At 40.6% G+C, this 23,149-nt stretch overlaps 1 protein-coding gene across 2 annotated transcripts in view; it reads left to right on the top strand.

Moving 5' to 3' along the window:
• pkig (protein kinase (cAMP-dependent, catalytic) inhibitor gamma) overlaps positions 1–23,149 on the top strand; it is a 54,881-nt gene that overhangs the window by 26,260 nt on the left and 5,472 nt on the right. For both annotated transcript variants that reach the window (XM_061734678.1, XM_061734679.1), the window contains exon 2: positions 19,489–19,670. In XM_061734678.1, the coding sequence (XP_061590662.1) occupies positions 19,517–19,670 (154 nt within the window). In that variant the 5' untranslated portion in view covers positions 19,489–19,516. The remainder of the gene's footprint in view (positions 1–19,488; positions 19,671–23,149) is intronic.

The raw sequence follows: 23,149 nt of genomic DNA on the forward strand, positions 1-23,149 counted from the left end.
AGGTGCTCGTTAGGGTGTGACCGCTGTAAAATGGTGCTCTTGGATCGGACCCGGGAGACAATGTGGAAAAAATTGAAGCTAAAGATCCAGGCACTCGAGACCAGGTGGATTAAAAGATAAAAAGCCCTTATTAAAAGAGGGCTGCCAACATGTTTCGGCCTATCTGGCCTTCATCAGGGCAAAAGCAATAGAGAGGAAAGGAACCCGTATAAATAACCACAGGTGTGGTAATGAGCACAGGTGAAAATAATCACTCATCATGGCCAAAACACAGGTGAACCATATAGCAACATTTTAAGGTGGTATGGGGAGTTACACTCATCACAACCAATAATCATTGGAATAAAACATCCATATAGTACACAAAAAAAGCACCGCACATATGAGCAAAAATGTCTACAACCTGTGTACAGACAGGTCTGAAAAAGAAAAAAACACTACACAATATGAAACCAAAATCAAAAGGAAAGAACATGACAAGCCGACAAGGGACGGCATATAATTAAAATAGGCTACAATAGCCATGGTCACAAGGTAAAGGCTACATGACAAGCAAGACTATACCGATGACAGGGAAGCAGTAGGCTGCATAGCACAGTATAGTGTAACAATAGACATGTAAACCAAAACGACCTATACACCAAGATTCATAGGAAACAAATGAAATGGATATCTTTGTTAAGGCCAGGCTCATTCAGGGCATCTAGACGATGGATCCAGAAAGTCTCTCTCTGGTTGAGCTTTTTCAAACGGTCACCACCTCTAGTCATCGGTAGGGGTGGGTATTGGGAAGGACCTCACGATACGATACACATCACGATACTTGAGCCACGATACGATACAAATTGCGATATCCCAATTATGCGATATATCGCGATATTCTACATAGTTCACCGAAAAATTTCAAAATGCATTACACATCTTAAAATCCAAGTTGTATATATGTACATCAGATGATAGGGATAATTCATTGGACAGACTGAGTCAAAACAATGTAATTCAAACTTTCCATTTTAATATGCAACATATTTGCATGAAAAAACACACTGAAACACAATAAAAAGTGCAGTGTGCATTATTCTTAGATACAAAATACTCAAAATAAAATGCAGTGTCTCACCCACCCTGAAATTGAAATCACAAAAATACAGTACAGCTACTTGCCCCTGACTTAAAATGACAAAAATAAAATGCAGTGTCTCAACCACACTGAAATCACAAAATAAAGTACAGCTAGGGGTGGGCAAAAATATTGGTACGGCAATATATCGCGATACATACATTGAATATTGATATCGTATCGGGAGACTATGTATCGCGATATACTGCCGTATCAATATTTTTGCCCACCCCTAGTCATCGGGCCAACCTGTTCAAGTCCAATGATGCGTAACAGGGAATCGTTACTATTATGCTTGGCTAAAAAATGTCTGGCAACAGGGTAGTCGTTGTTGCTAGTTCTGATTGCGTATTTATGTTCGGCCAAGCGGTCACGCAGTCTACGTTTGGTACGTCCTATATAAATGACACCAGGACAAGGGCAGGTTAGACGATAGATATCATGAGTACTATTACAGTTGATAAAATCATGGATCTCATAAGTTTTATTCATTCAGGTTTTATTCAGGACTGTTTATTATCAGGTGGGAGATAACTATGAACCAGGCGCTCCCGCAGAGTAGGCGCACGTCTGAAAGAAACCATAGGTTGATCAGGGAACACTACTCTAAGGGTTGGATCACTAGCAATAATGGCCCAATTGTTCTTAATAATACGTTGGATATGTGAGCTGCAGTACTGTACTGGGTGACAAAAAACGGTCTAGAATGAGAGGCATTCTTACTTTTCCGTTTACTCCTGTTCTTAATGAGTAGATCATCCCTATTAGAGTCACTCGCTTTTTGCTGTATCATTGAACTGAGAGCAGATAGTGAGACGGTGAAGGGAGTCGGCTCATGCTGGAGAACAGAGAGCAGAAACCTGTTAATGATCTAATGGCAGGATTTGATCCACATGTGCAGGCACAGCCACAAATTAAACAAACAAATGGCAATTACACGGGACTCCCATCATCCACATAACAACGGAGCCAGTGGAGACGATGAAAGCAAACATAAATAAGCACCAAGTGGAATCACTGCTGCTTGTCGTCTTCATGCATCTTTTAGTGAAATCGCTGATGTAATTGATGATGATTACAGTGTCCGAGAGTCATTTGGAATCATCACTTTTTAAAAGTGTGATTTTAAACAGTTTTTTTTGTAGTTTTTATTTTACAGGAGACATAATTTGAAGCAGGAACTTGGTGCAGACACAAGGTGGCATGAATGTTTATGGAAATGACTCCTTCCGCAAGCTTTTGGGTTTTCTGTCTGCACTGCGGGGACATACCGCATTTTCTGGACTATAAGCCGCACCTGTATATAAGCCGCATTCGCTCTATTTAAAAAAAAAAGATATGCAAGCCACAGATATTTCTGTTGTTAGATTAGGTATTTACTACATGTACAGAAGGATTCTGAACTGTAAATGATGTACATGTTTGTACTTAAATAGATCCTTTCCTAACAGTGTCTTTTAACACGGCAGCAACTTTGCTGATTAAAACGGGACAGAACCAAGAGAAAATAACCGGTATTTATTTATCTATTTATCTGTTTGAAATCTGCTTCTACCTACTTCTATCTGCTAAAGAAGAAGTAGCGTATTCTTCTTTGCATTTATTTTGTCTTAGTTTTGATTCTAATTCCTGTTAGAGCGCCCCGAGCGGTGGAAGAAAAATCCACAGAATAGAAACCTTTGTATAAACTGCATGGTTGAAAACCTATGAAAAAAGTAGCGGCTTATAGTCCAGAAAATACGGTAATCATCGTGAGAGCGACAGCGTTGTCGGAGTTTTCAAAAACAATTCAAGTTATCCATCGTCATAAATGAGGGAGAGGGAGCTGTGAACTTCCATGTTTGTGGCTCCTTAAGTTTTGCTCCTGCTCTGTACAGCACTGTCTCTAACCAGACGATGGTTTATGGGGGGGGGAGTATCTCACTGCTGCCTGGTCTGTTTAGTACAACGGAGTATTAGGGCCAAACTAAGACAAAAAAAAATGGAAATTAGGGAAATAAAGTCATAATTATATGAGAATAAAGTCGTAAAATTACCAGAATAAAGTCATAATGTTGTGAGAATAAAGTCGTAATATTAAACATATTATGAATATATAAATATAACTTCACAAGATGCTCAATATTCCTCATTTTAACGCAACATTATGACTTTATTCTCGTAATATTACAACTTCATTCTCATAATATTACGACTTTATTCTATTACGACTTTATTCTCGCAACATTATGACTTTATTCTCGTAATGTTACGACTTTATTCTCATTATATTATGACTTTATTCTCGTAATTTCCTTTTTTTTTTCTTAGTTTGGCCCTAATACTCCGTCGTAGTGTTGATTGTACTTACAGGATGATAGAATATGTTCTTTCGTCCCTACTACAAATGGACATGTGGCTTAAAAGCTGCTACACACAAATCTCATTCTCACCTGTATGTAGTTTTAGTGGCTGTAAAGGAGGGGGCGTGTGTTAAATGACAAACAGCTAGGAATCCTCTGTGAGATGGTGTGATGTTTTCACTTGTGTTTAATCAATCAGTTGTCAAAGTTCTGCCTTGCAGTCAAAGGGGCTCTAAGCTACTTTTACGGTCCCCCTCAAAATATTTATGTTGGCAGATTGTCGATATGCCGGGAGTTCTTGCAATGAAAAATCATTAAATCTGGTGCAGAAACAAGAACCCTGAGGGAAAAGGGCTGGCCATACAAAGCCGCTGTCTTGGCAAGGAAGCAAATAAGTACATTTTAAGATGCAGCTGTCTGAGAGTTGGTGTTGGATCGGACTCATGATGCTACCTAGTCCTTTATCTTATCCAAAATAAACCACTACAAATTAAAGTTTAATTGTGAACCTGATTTGAGAATTTTTTTTTTCTCACAAAAAGAAAAAAAAAGATTTATATTTCCATCATTGAGTTCATAATTGTTTCATCTCTTGATGAAGTCAATACTCTGTTGAGTAGTTTGACGTGATTGGCTGTATAACATTAAGCTTGTCATCGATGTGCTGAAGTGTTTATGGTTTCACCACCACCTGCACTTGGTTCATACAAAAAATGTCTCTTTTAGAGCCAAAGTGGAAGCACTCGAGGAAATGCCAGCCGTCCAGAACTCTTGACATTTCCATTTCAGAACCTACAGGGGCTTACAGACAGTACTGGAGTTGTAAAAAAAAAATCAGGGGGGATGGTGGATTTTATCATACGGGGACAGATAATTTGTGCTGATTACAAATAATATAATATATTACAAATAATAGCACTGACCAAAACAGCTGCAGAAATACTGCAGGAATGACATAGCAGCAGTTAAATGCAGCCTTCTGTAAGCTTTAAATATCCACTGGGCTTACATCAAATACATCAAAACACAACAATAAAAAACACTTTTCTGAACTTATCAATATGACTCTGTCCTTCACAGGATAAGTAACATGGAGCACTGCAAAAACTTACAATCTTAACAAGAATATTTGTCTTATTTCTAGTTAAAATGTCTCATTTTAGTAAAGAAATCTCATTACACTTAAAACAAGACTCATCACTGGAAAAAACAACAATTTTCACCTGTTTCAATTATTTTCACTTAAAATAAGTAGAAAAATCTGCCAGTGGAACAAGGTTGTTTTGCTTGTAATAAGAAGATAAATCTGGTCCCACTGGCAGATTTTTCTACTTATTTCAAGTGAAAATTTACTTGAAACAGGTGAAAATTGTCAAATAAGTTATTTTTCTGGTGTTATTTTTCTGGTGATGACTCTAAATGTTGAAATAGCAGTAAAACCACATTCATTGATGAAATGACATAAGGGATGGAAAGGAGGGATGGCAGTTTTACAGGGGGGATGATTTGGACCGTTTTTATTTAAGGGGGGATGCCATCCCCCTCATCCCCCCTCATCCCCCCTCAACTCCAATACTGCTTACAGACCCTTCCCAGCTGTTAACTTCTCTGGGAGTCGCTGTGGGTTTTTCCTTTTTGGAACGCACACACTATACAGACGCAAAACCAAACAATAATGGGAGCCTATTGAGTGAAACAAAGTGAGGAAAGCCTTTGGGAGCAGACGGACCCCGGGTCAGCATGTCGCTGTAGCTGCCAGCTCCTTTCAATTCCCATCCCGTTCCTTCACAACTCCAACTCTCTCATGTGTGTGAGCTAATAAAGGGGCTGTAACGGAGAGGAAATGCATAGCTGTAAAGTTGTCAGTTTTCATACTCGCTACTAAGGTGTCTGTGCAAAGTGGCAAAGACGTCTCGTAGGAGAGGAGTTTGTGGGTTTCTTTTCATCAGAAAAACAGATGCTATCTGTTATTACTTTATCTTTCCTATCCCCTTTCTTTTCTTTTCTAGGACAGCACTGTTTTTCTTCTTTCTCTCCCTGAGGAATTGGCAAGCCTTTTTAGTGCTTGGCAGGATACATGACCAAGTTAAATATGGGCTGAGAACAGGAAGCAGAAGAGGAATGAATAGCTAAAGGAACTTCTTTTTGCTGTGGCTGGTGCTCCGTTTGGCCTTCCTCTTTTCAACTGCTGGAGAAATACGTTTAGAAAAATATGGCTATTGAGGTAACTGCTCCGGACAAAATGGTGCGTGCTCAGCTGGGACAGCACTGACAGTACTCTGTGTTCTCTGGTTTTTAAAGTCCAAATGTTATATGTCTGCAAAACAATAATGAAATGCCTGGAGAAACTGCTGCTGAGCGTCATCCTTCCACCCCACACCTGGATCCCCTCCCATTTGCTTACCAGGCAAAGACGGGCACAGAGGACGCTGTGGCTCGTCACAGACATCCTGAGAAGAAGCCAAAGACTGTCAGCCATCCGCAAACTTAAAGGACTATGGGTCAATGACGTGACGCCTATATTTTCTGAAAAACAGATTTTTTTTCAATTCAAAAAAGGTTTAAATGGATAAATAAATACCATATATATGAACTACCTGTCCCACATATGGACTCACTTGAATTTTACAAAATATACTAGTTATTTGGGATTTTGTTGTTTTAAGCGTCAAAATGTCATGCGGTGCGACCGTCCCACCAGGACTCTGGTTTTGAAAGCTTTTTGAAATCACTCTAAATGTATTTAAATCAATCTTCTTCTATCTGGCATGATTTCTGAACTGTCTTGTAGTGTGTAAGATTGCAACACATTTGTATTTATATTTCCATCGTAATATACAAACAAAGTTTGACTGATGACATCCATTTTAATAATAATAATAATAATAATAATAATAATACATTTTATTTATATAGCGCTTTTCAGGGCACTCAAAGACGCTTTACATTAATAACAAAACACATAGTACAATTACAATACACAGGACAGTACATGAGGACACAACATGACACAGGACATGAATCACACATTAAAAGCTGCTCTGTAAAGGTGAGTTTTGAGATGGGATTTGAATGCTGGGAGGTCTGTACAGTCACGGATGTGTTTGGGGAGGGAGTTCCAGAGGGTGGGAGCAGCGATGGAGAAGGCCCTGTCGCCCAGGTCCGGTGCTTGGTTCTGACTGGAAGGGACAGGAGGTTGGCGTCAGAGGAGCGGAGGCCGCGGGAGGGAGTGTAGCGGTGGAGCAGGTCGGTGAGGTAGCAGGGGGCCTGATTGTGGAGAGCTTTGTGGGTGAGGAGAAGGATTTTGAAGTGGATCCGTTGAGGGATGGGGAGCCAGTGGAGCTTCTGGAGGACTGGGGTGATGTGGTCTCTGGAGCGGGTGTGGGTGAGCAGGCGGGCGGCAGAGTTTTGAATATATTGGAGTTTATTGAGGACCTTGGAAGTTGAACCGTAGAGGATGCTATTGCAGTAGTCGAGTCTTGAGGTGATGAAGGCGTGGATCAAGGTTTCAGCGGTAGAGAAGGAGAGTGATGGACGGAGACGGGCAATGTTTTTGAGGTGGAAGAAGGCAGTCCTTGTGATGTGGTTGACATGGTGTTGGAAGGAGAGGTTGTTGTCCAGGATAACTCCGAGGTTGCGGATGTGAGTGGAGGGAGACAGAATGGAGTTGTCCATGGTGAGGGTGAAGTTGTGAGCGGTTTTGGTGAGGGATTTGGGGCCGATGATGAGCATGTCCGATTTGCTGTAGTTGAGTTGGAGGAAGTTCGAGTGCATCCATGATTTGATTTCGGTGAGGCAGTTGGTCAGGGTAGAGTGGGTTGCAGAGATGAGGGATTTGGTGGAAATGTACAGTTGAACGTCATCAGCGTAGCAGTGGAAGTGGAGTCGGTGGCGGCGGATGATGTTGCCAAGGGGGAGCAAGTAGAGGATGAAGAGTAGAGGACCAAGCACCGAACCCTGGGGGACGCCTTGTGACAGAGGGGCAGTGGAGGAGGAGCAGTTGTTGATGCTGATTAATTGATGTCTGTTAGTGAGATATGATTTTAACCAGGAGAGGGCGGAGCCGGTGATGTTGAGCAACCCAGTCTCACACAAAAACGTACCCTGGCTACGTTGGTCCACAGTGCAAAAACGTAGAGGGGTTACAATATTAGCCCTTGAAATGTATAACTGTTACGTTTTTTTAGCCCTCGAAATGTATAACTGTTACATTTTTCTGCCTATTCGTTTTGCGCCCAAGTCACGTGACTTTTAAGATTCTGGCCGTGATACCAACAAACACGGTGGACATTTTTCATTTTTGAGTGAAAAAAATCTATATTTTGAGTTAGTGTCTGCATAGAAATGCGTTTTGATTACATTTCTAGCAATACATATTTCACTTTCATAATATTCACTCAGTAAATGTATATAATCCTTTGCTTGCTCGTGGTTGCAAGGTTTTTTCAGATCTCGTCAGAATAATGTAAAGCTGGAACGTTTTAATAACGTGAAATGGTTACATTTTTGGTTGCTGGACACGCTGTGAAGAAAATCAATATTTTGAGTTAGTTTCTGCATGGAAATGCGTTTTGATTACATTTCTAGCAATACATATTTCATTTTCACAATATTCACTCAGTAAATGTATATAATCTCTTGCTTGCTCGTGGTTGCAAGGTTTTTTCAGATCTCGTCAGAATAATGTAAAGCTGGAACGTTTTAATAACGTGAAATGGTTACATTTCTGGTTGCTGGACACGCTGTGAAGAAAATCAATATTTTGAGTTAGTTTCTGCATAGAAATGCGTTTTGATTACATTTCTAGCAATACATATTTCACTTTCATAATATTCACTCAGTAAATTTATATAATCTCTTGCTTGCTCGTGGTTGCAAGGTTTTTACAGATCTCGTCAGAATAATGTAAAGCTGGAACGTTTTAATAACGTGAAATGGTTACATTTTTGGTTGCTGGACAGCTGTGAAGAAAATCAATATTTTGAGTTAGTTTCTGCATGGAAATGCGTTTTGATTACATTTCTAGCAATACATATTTCATTTTCACAATATTCACTCAGTAAATGTATATAATCTCTTGCTTGCTCGTGGTTGCAAGGTTTTTACAGATCTCGTCAGAATAATGTAAAGCTGGAACGTTTTAATAACGTGAAATGGTTACATTCTTTGTTGCTGGACACGCTGTGAAGAAAATCAATATTTTGAGTTAGTTTCTGCATGTAAATGCGTTTTGATTACATTTCTAGCAATACATATTTCACTTTCACAATATTCACTCAGTAAATGTATATAATATCTTGCTTGCTCGTGGTTGCAAGGTTTTTTCAGATCTCGTCAGAATAATGTAAAGCTGGAACGTTTTAATAACGTGAAATGGTTACATTTTTGGTTGCTGGACACGCTGTGAAGAAAATCAATATTTTGAGTTAGTTTCTGCATAGAAATGCGTTTTGATTACATTTCTAGCAATACATATTTCACTTTCATAATATTCACCCAGTAAATGTATATAATCTCTTGCTTGCTCGTGGTTGCAAGGTTTTTTCAGATCTCGTCAGAATAATGTAAAACTGGAACGTTTTAATAACGTGAAATGGTTACATTTTTGGTTGCTGGACAGCTGTGAAGAAAATCAATATTTTGAGTTAGTTTCTGCATAGAAATGCGTTTTGATTACATTTATAGCAATACATATTTCACTTTCATAATATTCACTCAGTAAATGTATATAATCTCTTGCTTGCTCGTTGTTGCAAGGTTTTTTTAGATCTCGTCAGAATAATGGAAAACTGGAACGTTTTAATAACGTGAAATGGTTACATTTTTGGTTGCTGGACAGTGCTGTGAAAAAAAATCAATATTTTGAGTTAGTTTCTGCATAGAAATGCGTTTTGATTACATTTCTAGCAATACATATTTCAATTTCATAATATTCACTCAATAAATGTACATAATCTCTTGCTTGCTCTGGTTGCAAGGTTTTTTCAGATCTCGTCAGAATACCCTGGCTACGTTGGTCCAAAGTGCAAAAACGTAGAGGGGTTACAATATTAGCCCTTGAAATGTATAACTGTTACATTTTTCTAGCCCTTGAAATGTATAACTGTTACATTTTTCTGCCTATTGGTTTTCCGTCTCATATAAAAACGTACCCTGGCTACGTTGGTCCAAAGTGCAAAAACGTAGAGGGGTTACAATATTAGCCCTTGAAATGTATAACTGTTACATTTTTCTAGCGCTTGAAATGTATAACTGTTACATTTTTCTGCCTATTGGTTTTCCGTCTCATATAAAAACGTACCCTGGCTACGTTGGTCTAAAGTGCAAAAACGTACAGGGGTTACAATATTAGCCCTTGAAATGTATAACTGTTACATTTTTCTAGTGCTTGAAATGTATAACTGTTACATTTTTCTGCCTATTCGTTTTGCGTCCAAGTCACGTGACTTTTAAGATTCTGGCCGTGATACCAACAAACATGGTGGACATTTTTCATTTTTGAGTGAAAAAAATCTATATTTTGAGTTAACAAACACGGTGGACATTTTTCATTTTTGAGTGAAAAAAATCTATATTTTGAGTTAGTTTCTGTATAGAAATGCGTTTTGATTACATTTCTAGCAATACATATTTCAATTTTATAATATTCACTCAATAAATGTACATAATCTCTTGCTTGCTCTGGTTGCAAGGTTTTTTCAGATCTCGTCAGAATACCCTGGCTACGTTGGTCTAAAGTGCAAAAACGTAGAGGGGTTACAATATTAGCCCTTGAAATGTATAACTGTTACATTTTTCTAGCCCTTGAAATGTATAACTGTTACATTTTTCTGCCTATTGGTTTTCCGTCTCATATAAAAACGTACCCTGGCTACGTTGGTCTAAAGTGCAAAAACGTAGAGGGGTTACAATATTAGCCCTTGAAATGTATAACTGTTACATTTTTCTAGCGCTTGAAATGTATAACTGTTACATTTTTCTGTCTATTCGTTTTGCGTCCAAGTCATGTGACTTTTAAGATTCTGGCTGTGATACCAACAAACACGGTGGACATTTTTTCATTTTTGAGTGAAAAAAATCTATATTTTGAGTTAGTTTCTGCATAGAAATGCGTTTTGATTACATTTCTAGCAATACATTTTTCAATTTCATAATATTCACTCAATAAATGTACATAATCTCTTGCTTGCTCTGGTTGCAAGGTTTTTTCAGATTTCGTCAGAATACCCTGGCTACGGTGGTCCAAAGTGCAAAAACGTAGAGGGGTTACAATATTCAACCCAGTCTCACAGGAAAACGTGGTACAGGCTACGTTGGTCCACATTGCAAAACGTGGCCAGTGTTACGATTTGCCCTCCTAAAACGTGAGATGTGAAACCGTTCCGTGGCTCATTCATTTTAATAGGTTTCGTTAGGTTTCGTTTCTGTCACGTGACTTTCAAGTTTTCGGCTGTGGAGGAAAAATAAAATTGCTGCCATTTCTTTGATTCTCGGTCTAAATTGCAATATTTTAAGATAGTTTCGCCATGAAAAGCAGATTTTATCATATTCATAGCAAGAAATATATTTTGGTTATTTTACCCTCATTTAATGGATCTTATTGACGGAAATGTATGAACCATGTGCTTGTTTTACTTCCTTTGAGTAATAAAACCACCAATTCTCTTGCATGGCCCCGTTATTAAAATATATGCCAGGCCCAGTGCTTAATTTCTAAAGTGGGAGGTCCCGGAGCGCAGACGATGAGTGGCTCCGGTGCGAGAGAAAAAACACACACACACACACACACACACACACACACACTGTTGAACTGTCCGTTTTGACGTTAACGGCGATTTTCACAATGATATCTGCAACATTTCTTAAGGCAGAAACACCACTGTATCATTGTTAATTACACAACATTAGTGGGTTAATTTCCTGCACACCAATTTTCATGTTTTTCCCTTCGATTGTGAGAAAAAAAAGAGTTGTTTCACGCTGAGAGCATCATGCCAGCCAATCAGAATCCTGGAAAAAACATCAACAAATGACACGTGTAACTTCCAGGCTGATTTATGGTTCCGCGTTACACCAACGCAGAGCCTACGGCGAAAGTGATACTAGTAGCTGATTGGCCGATATGTGATCATCATCATCATCATCATCATCATCACCATCATCACCACCATCATCCTCATCATCATCACCATCATCATCATCATCGCTACCACCATCATCATCATCACCATCACCATCATCATCATCATCATCATCAGTCAAGTCAAATTGCACGTGCGAGGTCCCGTTCATCGCTGCTTGCAGCTTTAATTTATATATAACTATTTTAACATTTCTAAACACAAAAACACGAAAGTGTCCTTGATAATTCAATAATACAATAGGTTCATGTTAAGGACATCCGTTTTAATTAGTTCTCCTTCGATTATGAGATGTTATTAATGCTCAGTAGACACAGGAGGTTTGTTATGTATTGTTATGAGGCCTATTTCGTGTCTATTTTTGAACAGTTCACTAATGCTTTGAGCTAGGAAGCTGAAATTCTAGACTCTGTATCAAGAGGTGACTTTCGTCCACTGTGCGGATTTTCAGATCTGTGTGACCTTCGGAAGTGTCAAAGGTCACCCCGTCTGTTGCTTTTCGGCCTGCTAAGACTATTTCGTGTCTTTTTTTGCATAGTTCACTAACACTTTGAGCTAGGAAGCTGAAATTCTAGACTCTATATCAGGAGGTGACTTTCATCCACTGTGTGGATTTTCAGATCTCTGTGACCTTCGGAAGTGTCAAAGGTCACCGCATCTGTTGCTTTTCGGCCTGCTAAGACTATTTTGTGTCTTTTTTTGCATAGTTCACTAACGCTTTGAGCTAGGAAGCTGAAATTCTAGACTCTGTATCAGGAGGTGACTCTCATCCACTGTGCCGAGGTCCAGACCCGTGCGACCTTCGGAAGTGCCAAAGGTCACCGTGTGTGGTGCCTTTTTCGTGCCTTTTTTGTGTGTTTTTTTAATAATTCACTAACGCTTTGAGCTGGGAGGCTGATTTTTGACTATGTTGCAATGCAGAAGGCCCTTTGCTAGGATCTTTTGGTCTTGTGGCTGTACGACTTCCACAAAGCTAGTTGGCATTGCAGAGGGTTTACAGAGTTGAGACTTGGTAAGCCCAATTTAAGCCCCATATGGAGGCCACAGGTCAAGTTTTACTTGGTTTGGTCAAATATTGTGGCAACGGTGTCCGTTCGAATGTTGGAAAAGGTGACGTTTCAAAGCCCCGCCCATCGAAAAGTACAGGTCTGATCTGCACCAAACTAACGTCTGTCTGATCAGGGGATGCCCCCGAACAACATATAAAAAATTCAGATTTCTATGACTTCTGCAACAGTGTTTCCTCTAAAACGTTCTGGCTGGTTAGGAGGGTGTAGAAACCTCTAGCTCTGAGAGCCTCCTGACTAATGGATCAGGGCCTATTTTGTGTCTTTTTTTGCATAGTTCACTAACGCCTTTAGCTAGGAGTCTGAATTTTTTATATGTTGTTCGGGGGCATCCCCTGATCAGACAGACGTTAGTTTGGTGCAGATCAGACCTGTACTTTTCGATGGGCGGGGCTTTGAAACGTCACCTTTTCCAACATTCGAACGGACACCGTTGCCACAATATTTGACCAAACCAAGTAAAACTTGACCTGTGGCCTCCATATGGGGCTTAAATTGGGCTTACCAAGTCTCAACTCTGTAAACCCTCTGCAATGCCAACTAGCTTTGTGGAAGTCGTACAGCCACAAGACCAAAAGATCCTAGCAAAGGGCCTTCTGCATTGCAACATAGTCAAAAATCAGCCTCCCAGCTCAAAGCGTTAGTGAATTATTAAAAAAACACACAAAAAAGGCACGAAAAAGGCACCACACACGGTGACCTTTGGCACTTCCGAAGGTCGCACGGGTCTGGACCTCGGCACAGTGGATGAGAGTCACCTCCTGATACAGAGTCTAGAATTTCAGCTTCCTAGCTCAAAGCGTTAGTGAACTATGCAAAAAAAGACACAAAATAGTCTTAGCAGGCCGAAAAGCAACAGACGCGGTGACCTTTGACACTTCCGAAGGTCACAGAGATCTGAAAATCCACACAGTGGATGAAAGTCACCTCCTGATACAGAGTCTAGAATTTCAGCTTCCTAGCTCAAAGTGTTAGTGAACTATGCAAAAAAAGACACGAAATAGTCTTAGCAGGCCGAAAAGCAACAGACGGGGTGACCTTTGACACTTCCGAAGGTCACACAGATCTGAAAATCCGCACAGTGGATGAAAGTCACCTCTTGATACAGAGTCTAGAATTTCAGCTTCCTAGCTCAAAGCATTAGTGAACTGTTCAAAAATAGACACGAAATAGGCCTCATAACAATACATAACAAACCTCCTGTGTCTACTGAGCATTAATAACATCTCATAATCGAAGGAGAACTAATTAAAACGGATGTCCTTAACATGAACCTATTGTATTATTGAATTATCAAGGACACTTTCGTGTTTTTGTGTTTAGAAATGTTAAAATAGTTATATATAAATTAAAGCTGCAAGCAGCGATGAACGGGACCTCGCACGTGCAATTTGACTTGACTGATGATGATGATGATGATGATGGTGATGGTGATGATGATGATGATGGTGGTAGCGATGATGATGATGATGGTGATGATGATGAGGATGATGGTGGTGATGATGGTGATGATGATGATGATGATGATGATGATGATGATGATGATGATCACATATCGGCCAATCAGCTACTAGTATCACTTTCGCCGTAGGCTCTGCGTTGGTGTAACGCGGAACCATAAATCAGCCTGGAAGTTACACGTGTCATTTGTTGATGTTTTTTCCAGGATTCTGATTGGCTGGCATGATGCTCTCAGCGTGAAACAACTCTTTTTTTTCTCACAATCGAAGGGAAAAACATGAAAATTGGTGTGCAGGAAATTAACCCACTAATGTTGTGTAATTAACAATGATACAGTGGTGTTTCTGCCTTAAGAAATGTTGCAGATATCATTGTGAAAATCGCCGTTAACGTCAAAACGGACAGTTCAACAGTGTGTGTGTGTGTGTGTGTGTGTGTGTTTTTTCTCTCGCACCGGAGCCACTCATCGTCTGCGCTCCGGGACCTCCCACTTTAGAAATTAAGCACTGGGCCTGGCATATATTTTAATAACGGGGCCATGCAAGAGAATTGGTGGTTTTATTACTCAAAGGAAGTAAAACAAGCACATGGTTCATACATTTCCGTCAATAAGATCCATTAAATGAGGGTAAAATAACCAAAATATATTTCTTGCTATGAATATGATAAAATCTGCTTTTCATGGCGAAACTATCTTAAAATATTGCAATTTAGACCGAGAATCAAAGAAATGGCAGCAATTTTATTTTTCCTCCACAGCCGAAAACTTGAAAGTCACGTGACAGAAACGAAACCTAACGAAACCTATTAAAATGAATGAGCCACGGAACGGTTTCACATCTCACGTTTTAGGAGGGCAAATCGTAACACTGGCCACGTTTTGCAATGTGGACCAACGTAGCCTGTACCACGTTTTCCTGTGAGACTGTGTTGAATATTGTAACCCCTCTACGTTTTTGCACTTTGGACCACCGTAGCCAGGGTATTCTGACGAAATCTGAAAAAACCTTGCAACCAGAGCAAGCAAGAGATTATGTACATTTATTGAGTGAATATTATGAAATTGAAAAATGTATTGCTAGAAATGTAATCAAAACGCATTTCTATGCAGAAACTAACTCAAGATATTGATTTTTTTTCACAGCACTGTCCAGCAACCAAAAACGTAACGATTTCACGTTATTAAAAAGTTCCAGTTTTACATTATTCTGACGAGATCTGAAAAAACCTTGCAACCAGAGCAAGCAAGAGATTATCTACATTTATATATTGCTATAAATGTAATCAAATCGCATTTCTATGCAGAAACTAACTCAAAATATAGATTTTTTTCACTCAAAACTGAAAAATGTCCACCGTGTTTGTTAACTCAAAATATAGATTTTTTTCACTCAAAAATGAAAAATGTCCACCATGTTTGTTGGTATCACGGCCAGAATCTTAAAAGTCACGTGACTTGGACGCAAAACGAATAGGCAGAAAAATGTAACAGTTATACATTTCAAGGGCTAGAAAAATGTAACAGTTATACATTTCAAGGGCTAATATTGTAACCCCTCTACGTTTTTGCATTTGGACCAACGTAGCCAGGGTATTCTGACGAGATCTGAAAAACCTTGCAACCAGAGCAAGCAAGAGATTATGTACATTTATTGAGTGAATATTATGAAAGTGAAATATGTATTGCTAGAAATGTAATCAAAACGCATTTCTATGCAGAAACTAACTCAAAATATTGATTTTTTCCACAGCGTGTCCAGCAACCAAAAATGTAACCATTTCACGTTATTAAAACGTTCCAGTTTTACATTATTCTGACGAGATCTGAAAAAACCTTGCAACCACAAGCAAGAAAGAGATTATATACATTTACTGAGTGAATATTATGAAAGTGAAATATGTATTGCTAGAAATGTAATCAAAACGCATTTCTATGCAGAAACTAACTCAAAATATTGATTTTCTTCACAGCGTGTACAGCAACCAAAAATGTAACCATTTCACGTTTTTAAAACGTTCCAGATTTACATTATTCTGACGAGATCTGAAAAAACCTTGCAACCACGAGCAAGCAAGAGATTATATACATTTACTGAGTGAATATTATGAAAGTGAAATATGTATTGCTAGAAATGTAATCAAAATGCATTTCTATGCAGAAACTAACTCAAAATATTGATTTTCTTCACAGCGTGTACAGCAACCAAAAATGTAACCATTTCACGTTTTTAAAACGTTCCAGATTTACATTATTCTGACGAGATCTGAAAAAACCTTGCAACCACGAGCAAGCAAGAGATTATATACATTTACTGAGTGAATATTATGAAAGTGAAATATGTATTGCTAGAAATGTAATCAAAACGCATTTCTATGCAGAAACTAACTCAAAATATTGATTTTCTTCACAGCGTGTACAGCAACCAAAAATGTAACCATTTCACGTTTTTAAAACGTTCCAGATTTACATTATTCTGACGAGATCTGAAAAAACCTTGCAACCACGAGCAAGCAAGAGATTATATACATTTACTGAGTGAATATTATGAAAGTGAAATATGTATTGCTAGAAATGTAATCAAAACGCATTTCTATGCAGAAACTAACTCAAAATATTGATTTTCTTCACAGCGTGTACAGCAACCAAAAATGTAACCATTTCACGTTTTTAAAACGTTCCAGTTTTACATTATTCTGACGAGATCTGAAAAAACCTTGCAACCACGAGCAAGCAAGAGATTATATACATTTACTGAGTGAATATTATGAAAGTGAAATATGTATTGCTAGAAATGTAATCAAAACGCATTTCTATGCAGAAACTAACTCAAAATATTGATTTTCTTCACAGCGTGTACAGCAACCAAAAATGTAACCATTTCACGTTTTTAAAACGTTCCAGATTTACATTATTCTGACGAGATCTGAAAAAACCTTGCAACCACGAGCAAGCAAGAGATTATATACATTTACTGAGTGAATATTATGAAAGTGAAATATGTATTGCTAGAAATGTAATCAAAACGCATTTCTATGCAGAAACTAACTCAAAATATTGATTTTCTTCACTCAAAAATGGAAAAATGTCCACCGTATTTGTTGGTATCACGGCCAGAATCTTAAAAGTCACGTGACTTGGGCGCAAAACGAATCGGCAGAAAAATGTAACAGTTATACGTTTTAAGGGCTAAAAAAACGTAACAGTTATACATTTCAAGGGCTAATATTGTAGCCCCTCTACGTTTTTGCACTTTGGACCAACGTAGGCAGGGTACGTTTTTGTGTGAGACTGGGTTGTGTTGAGAGATGATTCCAGGCGGGAAAGGAGGATGGTGTGGCTGATGGTGTCGAAGGCTGCTGTGAGGTCCAGGAGAAGGAGAATGCTGAGGTTGCCGGAGTCGGAGGAGAGAAGGAGGTCATTGGTGACTTTGATGAGGGCTGTTTCTGTGCTGTGACGTGAGGGGAAACCAGATTGAAATGTTTCAAACAGATCATTGGAGGTGAGGTGGGTGTTGAGCTGAGTGGCGACGGCACGTTCCAGAATTTTATGAAATATCATGTGGCGTGACCATTAAAAAAAACATTTTTGTATAATACTGAAAACTTGTAAAACAAAAGATGTCAAGATGTTAAAGGTATAGTCTGTAATCGTATTCAAAAACATGTATTGTTATACTGGGTGAAATGGTCCTTCCATCCTGAGAGTAGCCAGTGAATAATGTGTTCAGAAAAAGGAAAAGAAAAAAATCCGACCTCTCTGACAGCTTTAATCCTGTAAAAACTCTGACCAATCTGTTATTTGCGCTCGGAATGGCACGGATTGGTCAAAGGACCAGAGGATTGGCAGGGGGGAAAGAACCAATCAGATGCCTTCATTTTAAGTCCCGCCCACGCCCCCCCCCGTCCCATGTGCGCTCTCGTCTCATCTCTCTGCTTCCAGCTGCCTCCAGCCCCCGTGTCCACTTCCCACGGGTCGTCCTCGGCTCAGAGTGTCCCAGTGTAACCTGGTCTGGCGGTCACGTCGAATGTAACGGCTCGCCCTGCTAAAAAGGCTAAAAAATGAAAGCCAAAGTGCGATTTTGCGGCGCAGGTTGTCCGCTACTGGGGGTCAGGTGAGTTTTCTGGGGGTCCGTGGCAGACCCCCAGTAGCAGAGCGCCGGTGCGCCGGTGCGGGTGGCTGCAGTGCTGCGGTGCCCTGCAGGCTCTGTTGCCACAGCTACGCCGCAGGGTACGGCGTAGGGTACGCGGCGACGCGCACCATTCTGCGTTGGTGTAACGTGGAACCATAAATCAGCCTTCAGTGTGTGCTCTGTGTGCTGTTCTGAACTCTTCTCTGTTGTTCTCATTTTGCTGGGACGTCGGTCCCTCCGCCGAGACACAACTTTTGCGGTATGCGTTCATTGTTGTGTCTAAGAATGATGCGCAGTGCCGACCCAATCAGAAACGGTACAGATATTCTGTGATATTTTTTTATATTTATAAAAAAATTAAATTATAAAAAAATAAAGGATCCCCATAACTTTGATTGGGTGGGCAGGACGCACGTTTGGGTGGGCACAGCCCCCCCCTCCCCCCCCCTAAAACCGGCCTCGCTTACAGGTGAATGAGACATGGGGTAGTTTTGTTGAAAATGTGCTGTCCAAAATGTCCTGGAAAACTGGACTCCTGCAAATGGGCGTTCCCCAAAGTTTGTGGGGTCGTGGCTTTGGACGGAGCGCTGACGAGAGGGGGAGGAGGGGCCGAACTCGCGCATCACAAACACAGCTGCTAAAATCCTCGGATTCCCCACCTCCCCCAACCTCACAGAACTCGAGCCAACATCATTGTACAAGACATAGTCAACCACTGAGCCAACATATCCCCCCACTGCCCTCAGGGTGCAGGTTCAGAACTGTAAAGTTCCGGAGGCTCGGCTGGGGAAACGCCTGGTCCCTGAACAGCAGCCCCGCTGCAGTCCTCTTTGTTGTTATGTATGTCATGTATTTATTGTTGGTGTTGATGAAATGTACTGCAAGTGAAGACAAATCTCCCTACGGGACAAATAAAATAAATCTAAAAAAAATGTAACAATCATTTTTGTTGATGTTACAACCAATTAGCACAGACGTTAGCAGTGCCATTGATCCCTCTACAAAAAAGGGAGGGCAGGAAATGCCTTTATTCTTCGTTCTTTACCAACTCTTAGTTACCTCTTGAAGAATTTAGCATTGTCTCATGCAGGTATTTAAAAATGTTTTTTAAAAAGTAGAAATACACATGTGGAGGTGAAATGTTCTCCCTCAACCTTTAAAAGAGGCCAGGAGGGTAAAGTATTGGCGGGTCCAGTATTGTGTTGACGTCCCCTCCTCTCTGTTCAGGTGTAATGAGAGCGCTGGTCATGGATAGATGATGGACGTGGAGACGTCGTACTCAGACTTCATCAACTGTGATCGCACAGGCCGCAGAAACGCTGTCCCCGACATCGCAGGGCAGGGGAAGGCCGCGGCCAGCACCAGTGAACTCTCCAAAGACATGGCAGAGATGGATCTGAAAGCTGCAGGTTGGTAAAGGAGAATTAACAACCTGTCCTGGACCTGCTTGCAGAAAAATATCAATAACGCAGACAAGCAGACTTTTTCCCCCCTTTACCTTGTGGTCTCAGTATGATTTCCTCCCCCTGTAGTATTAAATGAGTTGTAATGGCAGACAGTAACACAGTCGTCGCTTCCTCTTCACTAAGCAGTGTCCGGTTGCTCAGAGGAACAGGTCTTTAAATATCACAAACCTCCTCCAGTCTGTTATGTGCTTCATTGTTGTTTTCGCTGACTACTTCTTTTTTTTTTCTTCTTTTCTCTTTTTAAAGCAGCACAATGTAACTTTTCCACCTTAATCTAATATTTCATCATCATCATTGTGATGGAACATCAACTTCCAACAGGTTTAATGAACCTCTGTCATGGTCTGAGGGGTCTGTATCTCCTTCACTGGCACTATGTAACTTTGAGGAGCATGGTAGGAACCCTGCCACACTAAACTACACATTTTTACAGCTTTGACTGCTTTACGGCATACGTCACTTCCCCCTCCTTCCCCATTCGTAGTGGAGACCAAAGCTGGGCGGGGCGTGGAGCGCAGAGCTCAGCAGAAGCTGGTATCATGGCCCAAGCAGCGGAAAAACCCAAGAAAATAAAAGTTTTATCGGAGGAGGCGAAAAAAAGAAAGCGGTAGAGTAACAAGCTAAATGCCCGGACAAGAACCCGGATCTTGGGTTTTGGTAATTCTAAAATTACTGACAATATCAACAACAGACACATAGAATAATAATAGTGATCATAAAATTGTGTAATTGGCAATGAGGAAGCTTTATAAAATAATAATACAATTGAATAGAATTACAGCACTAGAGGAAAGAATGCAATGCAAAGAAAATGTATAGAACATTTCTAGTATTTTTCCTGAAAACTGTAAAATTGTGCAGGGCTGATCTGCAAAACATTCAGTTATTCACAGGTTATAAAGTATTTTTTTTATTTTGTCAGTAAGTATGTTGGACTAGCGTATGAGTTTGTAATTTGGGGCACATAATCTGGCTGAAACAGGACGGGGGGCGGGGGAGACTTCACTATATAGCACATGCACACGTGCATCATAGCACAGAGACAGCACTGGTTCGAGTCACGAATGACCTCCTTATGGCCTCAGATAAGGGATTAGTGTCCATACTGGTTCTACTGGACCTCAGTGCTGCTTTTGACACTATAGATCATGGCATTTTACTGCACAGGTTAGAGCATGTTGTTGGGATTAAAGGGACAGCTCTATGTTGGTTTAAATCATACCTATCTGACAGGTTCCAGTTTGTTCATGTACATGAGGTTTCTTCAGAACAGTCAAGGGTCTGTTATGGTGTTCCGCAGGGTTCAGTGCTAGGGCCAATCTTGTTCAGTTTATACATGCAGCCGTTGGGAAGTATAATCCAGAATCACGGCATACACTTTCATTGTTATGCTGATGATACGCAGCTCTATTTGTCTATGAAGCCGGATGAAACAGAACCGTTAGTTAAACTTCAGGCATGTCTTAGGGACATCAAGGACTGGATGTCCAGAAATTTCCTGCTTCTAAATTCAGATAAAACAGAGGTTATCATTCTTGGTCCAGAGCATCTTAGGAAGGGATTAGATGGTGTTGCGATGGCTTCCAGTGCAACTGTGAGAAATCTTGGTGTTATTTTCGATCAGGATTTGTCGTTTAAACCATATGTCAATCAGGTTTGTAAAATAGCCTTTTTCCATCTCCGTAATATTGCAAAGATTAGGAAAATCCTCTCGCAGAGTGATGCAGAAAAACTAGTTCATGCGTTTGTATCTTCTAGACTGGATTACTGTAATGTGTTGTTAGCAGGATGTCCAAGTAATTTGCTGAATAGGCTCCAGCTGATCCAAAATGCAGCAGCACGAGTACTGACAGGAATTAGCAGGAGAGACCACGTCTCTCCAGTGTTAGCGTCGCTCCATTGGTTACCCGTAAAATTCAGAATCCAATTTAAAATTGTATTACTTGCGTATAAAGCCCAAAACGGCTTAGCTCCGCATTATTTGCAAGACCTGATAGTGCCTTATGTTCCTGTCAGAGCTCTCCGTTCTCAGAGTGCAGGTTTACTTGTAGTTCCTAGAGTATCTAAATGTAGATTTGGAGGGCGGGCGTTCTGCTATCAGGCGCCACTACTATGGAACCAACTTCCAATCTGGGTTAAGGGGGCTGACACCACCTCCACCTTTAAAACTAAACTTAAAACATTTCTGTTTAGTAAAGCCTATAGTTAGTGTTTAGTAAACCTCTAGCTGGTGTTGGTAAATCTCTAGGTAGTGTAAACTTTAGTGTGTCAGAGTCGCTCCTGTGGTTTCTTGTGCTGGCCCCCCCCTTCTCCTCCCTTTTCTCTCTTTTGTCCATGTTGCAGTATCCTTTGCCGGACACCGGAACCTGCAGGTGGTCGTGGGTGGCTTGTAGCTTGCATTACGGAGCACAAGTCTTTCCCCGACCCTGCAACCCAACCTGGGACTTGCTGATTGGGCCGGAGCTTCGGGAGCTGCGTGCTGGCCTGCGGTCCCCACCCCTGGTCATCCCGTTGCTGCCCCCCCCTTCTCCTCCCTTTTCTCTCTTTTGTCCTGCAGGTGGCCATGGGTGGCTTGTAGCTTGCATTACGGAGCACAAGTCTTTTCCTGACCCTGCACCCCAACCTGGGACTTGCTGATTGGGCCGGAGCTTCGGGAGCTGTGTGCTGGCCTGCGGTCCCCACCCCCGGTCATCCCGTTGCTGCTTCCACCTGCCTGCTGTGCTGTTGCCGTCCCTGACCCACCAGTCTGGCCCTCGGCAGGAGGGTCCCCCCTGATGAGCCTGGTCCTGCTCAAGGTTTCTTCCCTCCTAAAGGGGAGTTTTTCCTTGCCACTGTTTGGCTTAAGGTTTTTCTCCCACTAGGGGAGTTTTTACCTGCCATTGTTTATGTAATAACTGCTCGGGGGTCATGTTCTGGGTATGGGTCTCTGTAAAGCGTCTAGAGACAACTCTGTTGTATTAGACGCTATATAAATAAAATTGAATTGAATTGAATTGAATTAATAAAACCAAGTTGAACTTAGAGAATTTCAACTTCGTCATATTATGTTGTTTAGCCAAAAATAGATACATTACCTCTTCTCTATCCATCCTGCAAACGACCGCTGAAAACAGAAAAGTAGTTTTGAATCAAAACAAATGCAGCGACGGGGACAGGAGTTTTCCGGCAGTACACGCTGGTGCTCATGGGAAATGTAGTTCTTTCTGGTAAAGCACTACCGCTTTTGTCCAAAGGAGCCGCCAAACTCAACAAAAGCTGAAAGTTACATTGTGCTGCTTTAAATGAGTTGTAATGGCAGACAGTGACACAGTCGTTGATTCCTCTTCACTAAGCAGTGTCCGGTTGCTCAGAGGAACAGGTCTTTAAATATCACAAACCTCCTCCACTCTGTTATGTGCTTCATTTTTGTTTTTGCTGACTAC

This window comes from Cololabis saira, chromosome 12 (genome assembly GCF_033807715.1).
Source record: "Cololabis saira isolate AMF1-May2022 chromosome 12, fColSai1.1, whole genome shotgun sequence".
NCBI classification, from domain to species: domain Eukaryota; kingdom Metazoa; phylum Chordata; class Actinopteri; order Beloniformes; family Belonidae; genus Cololabis; species Cololabis saira.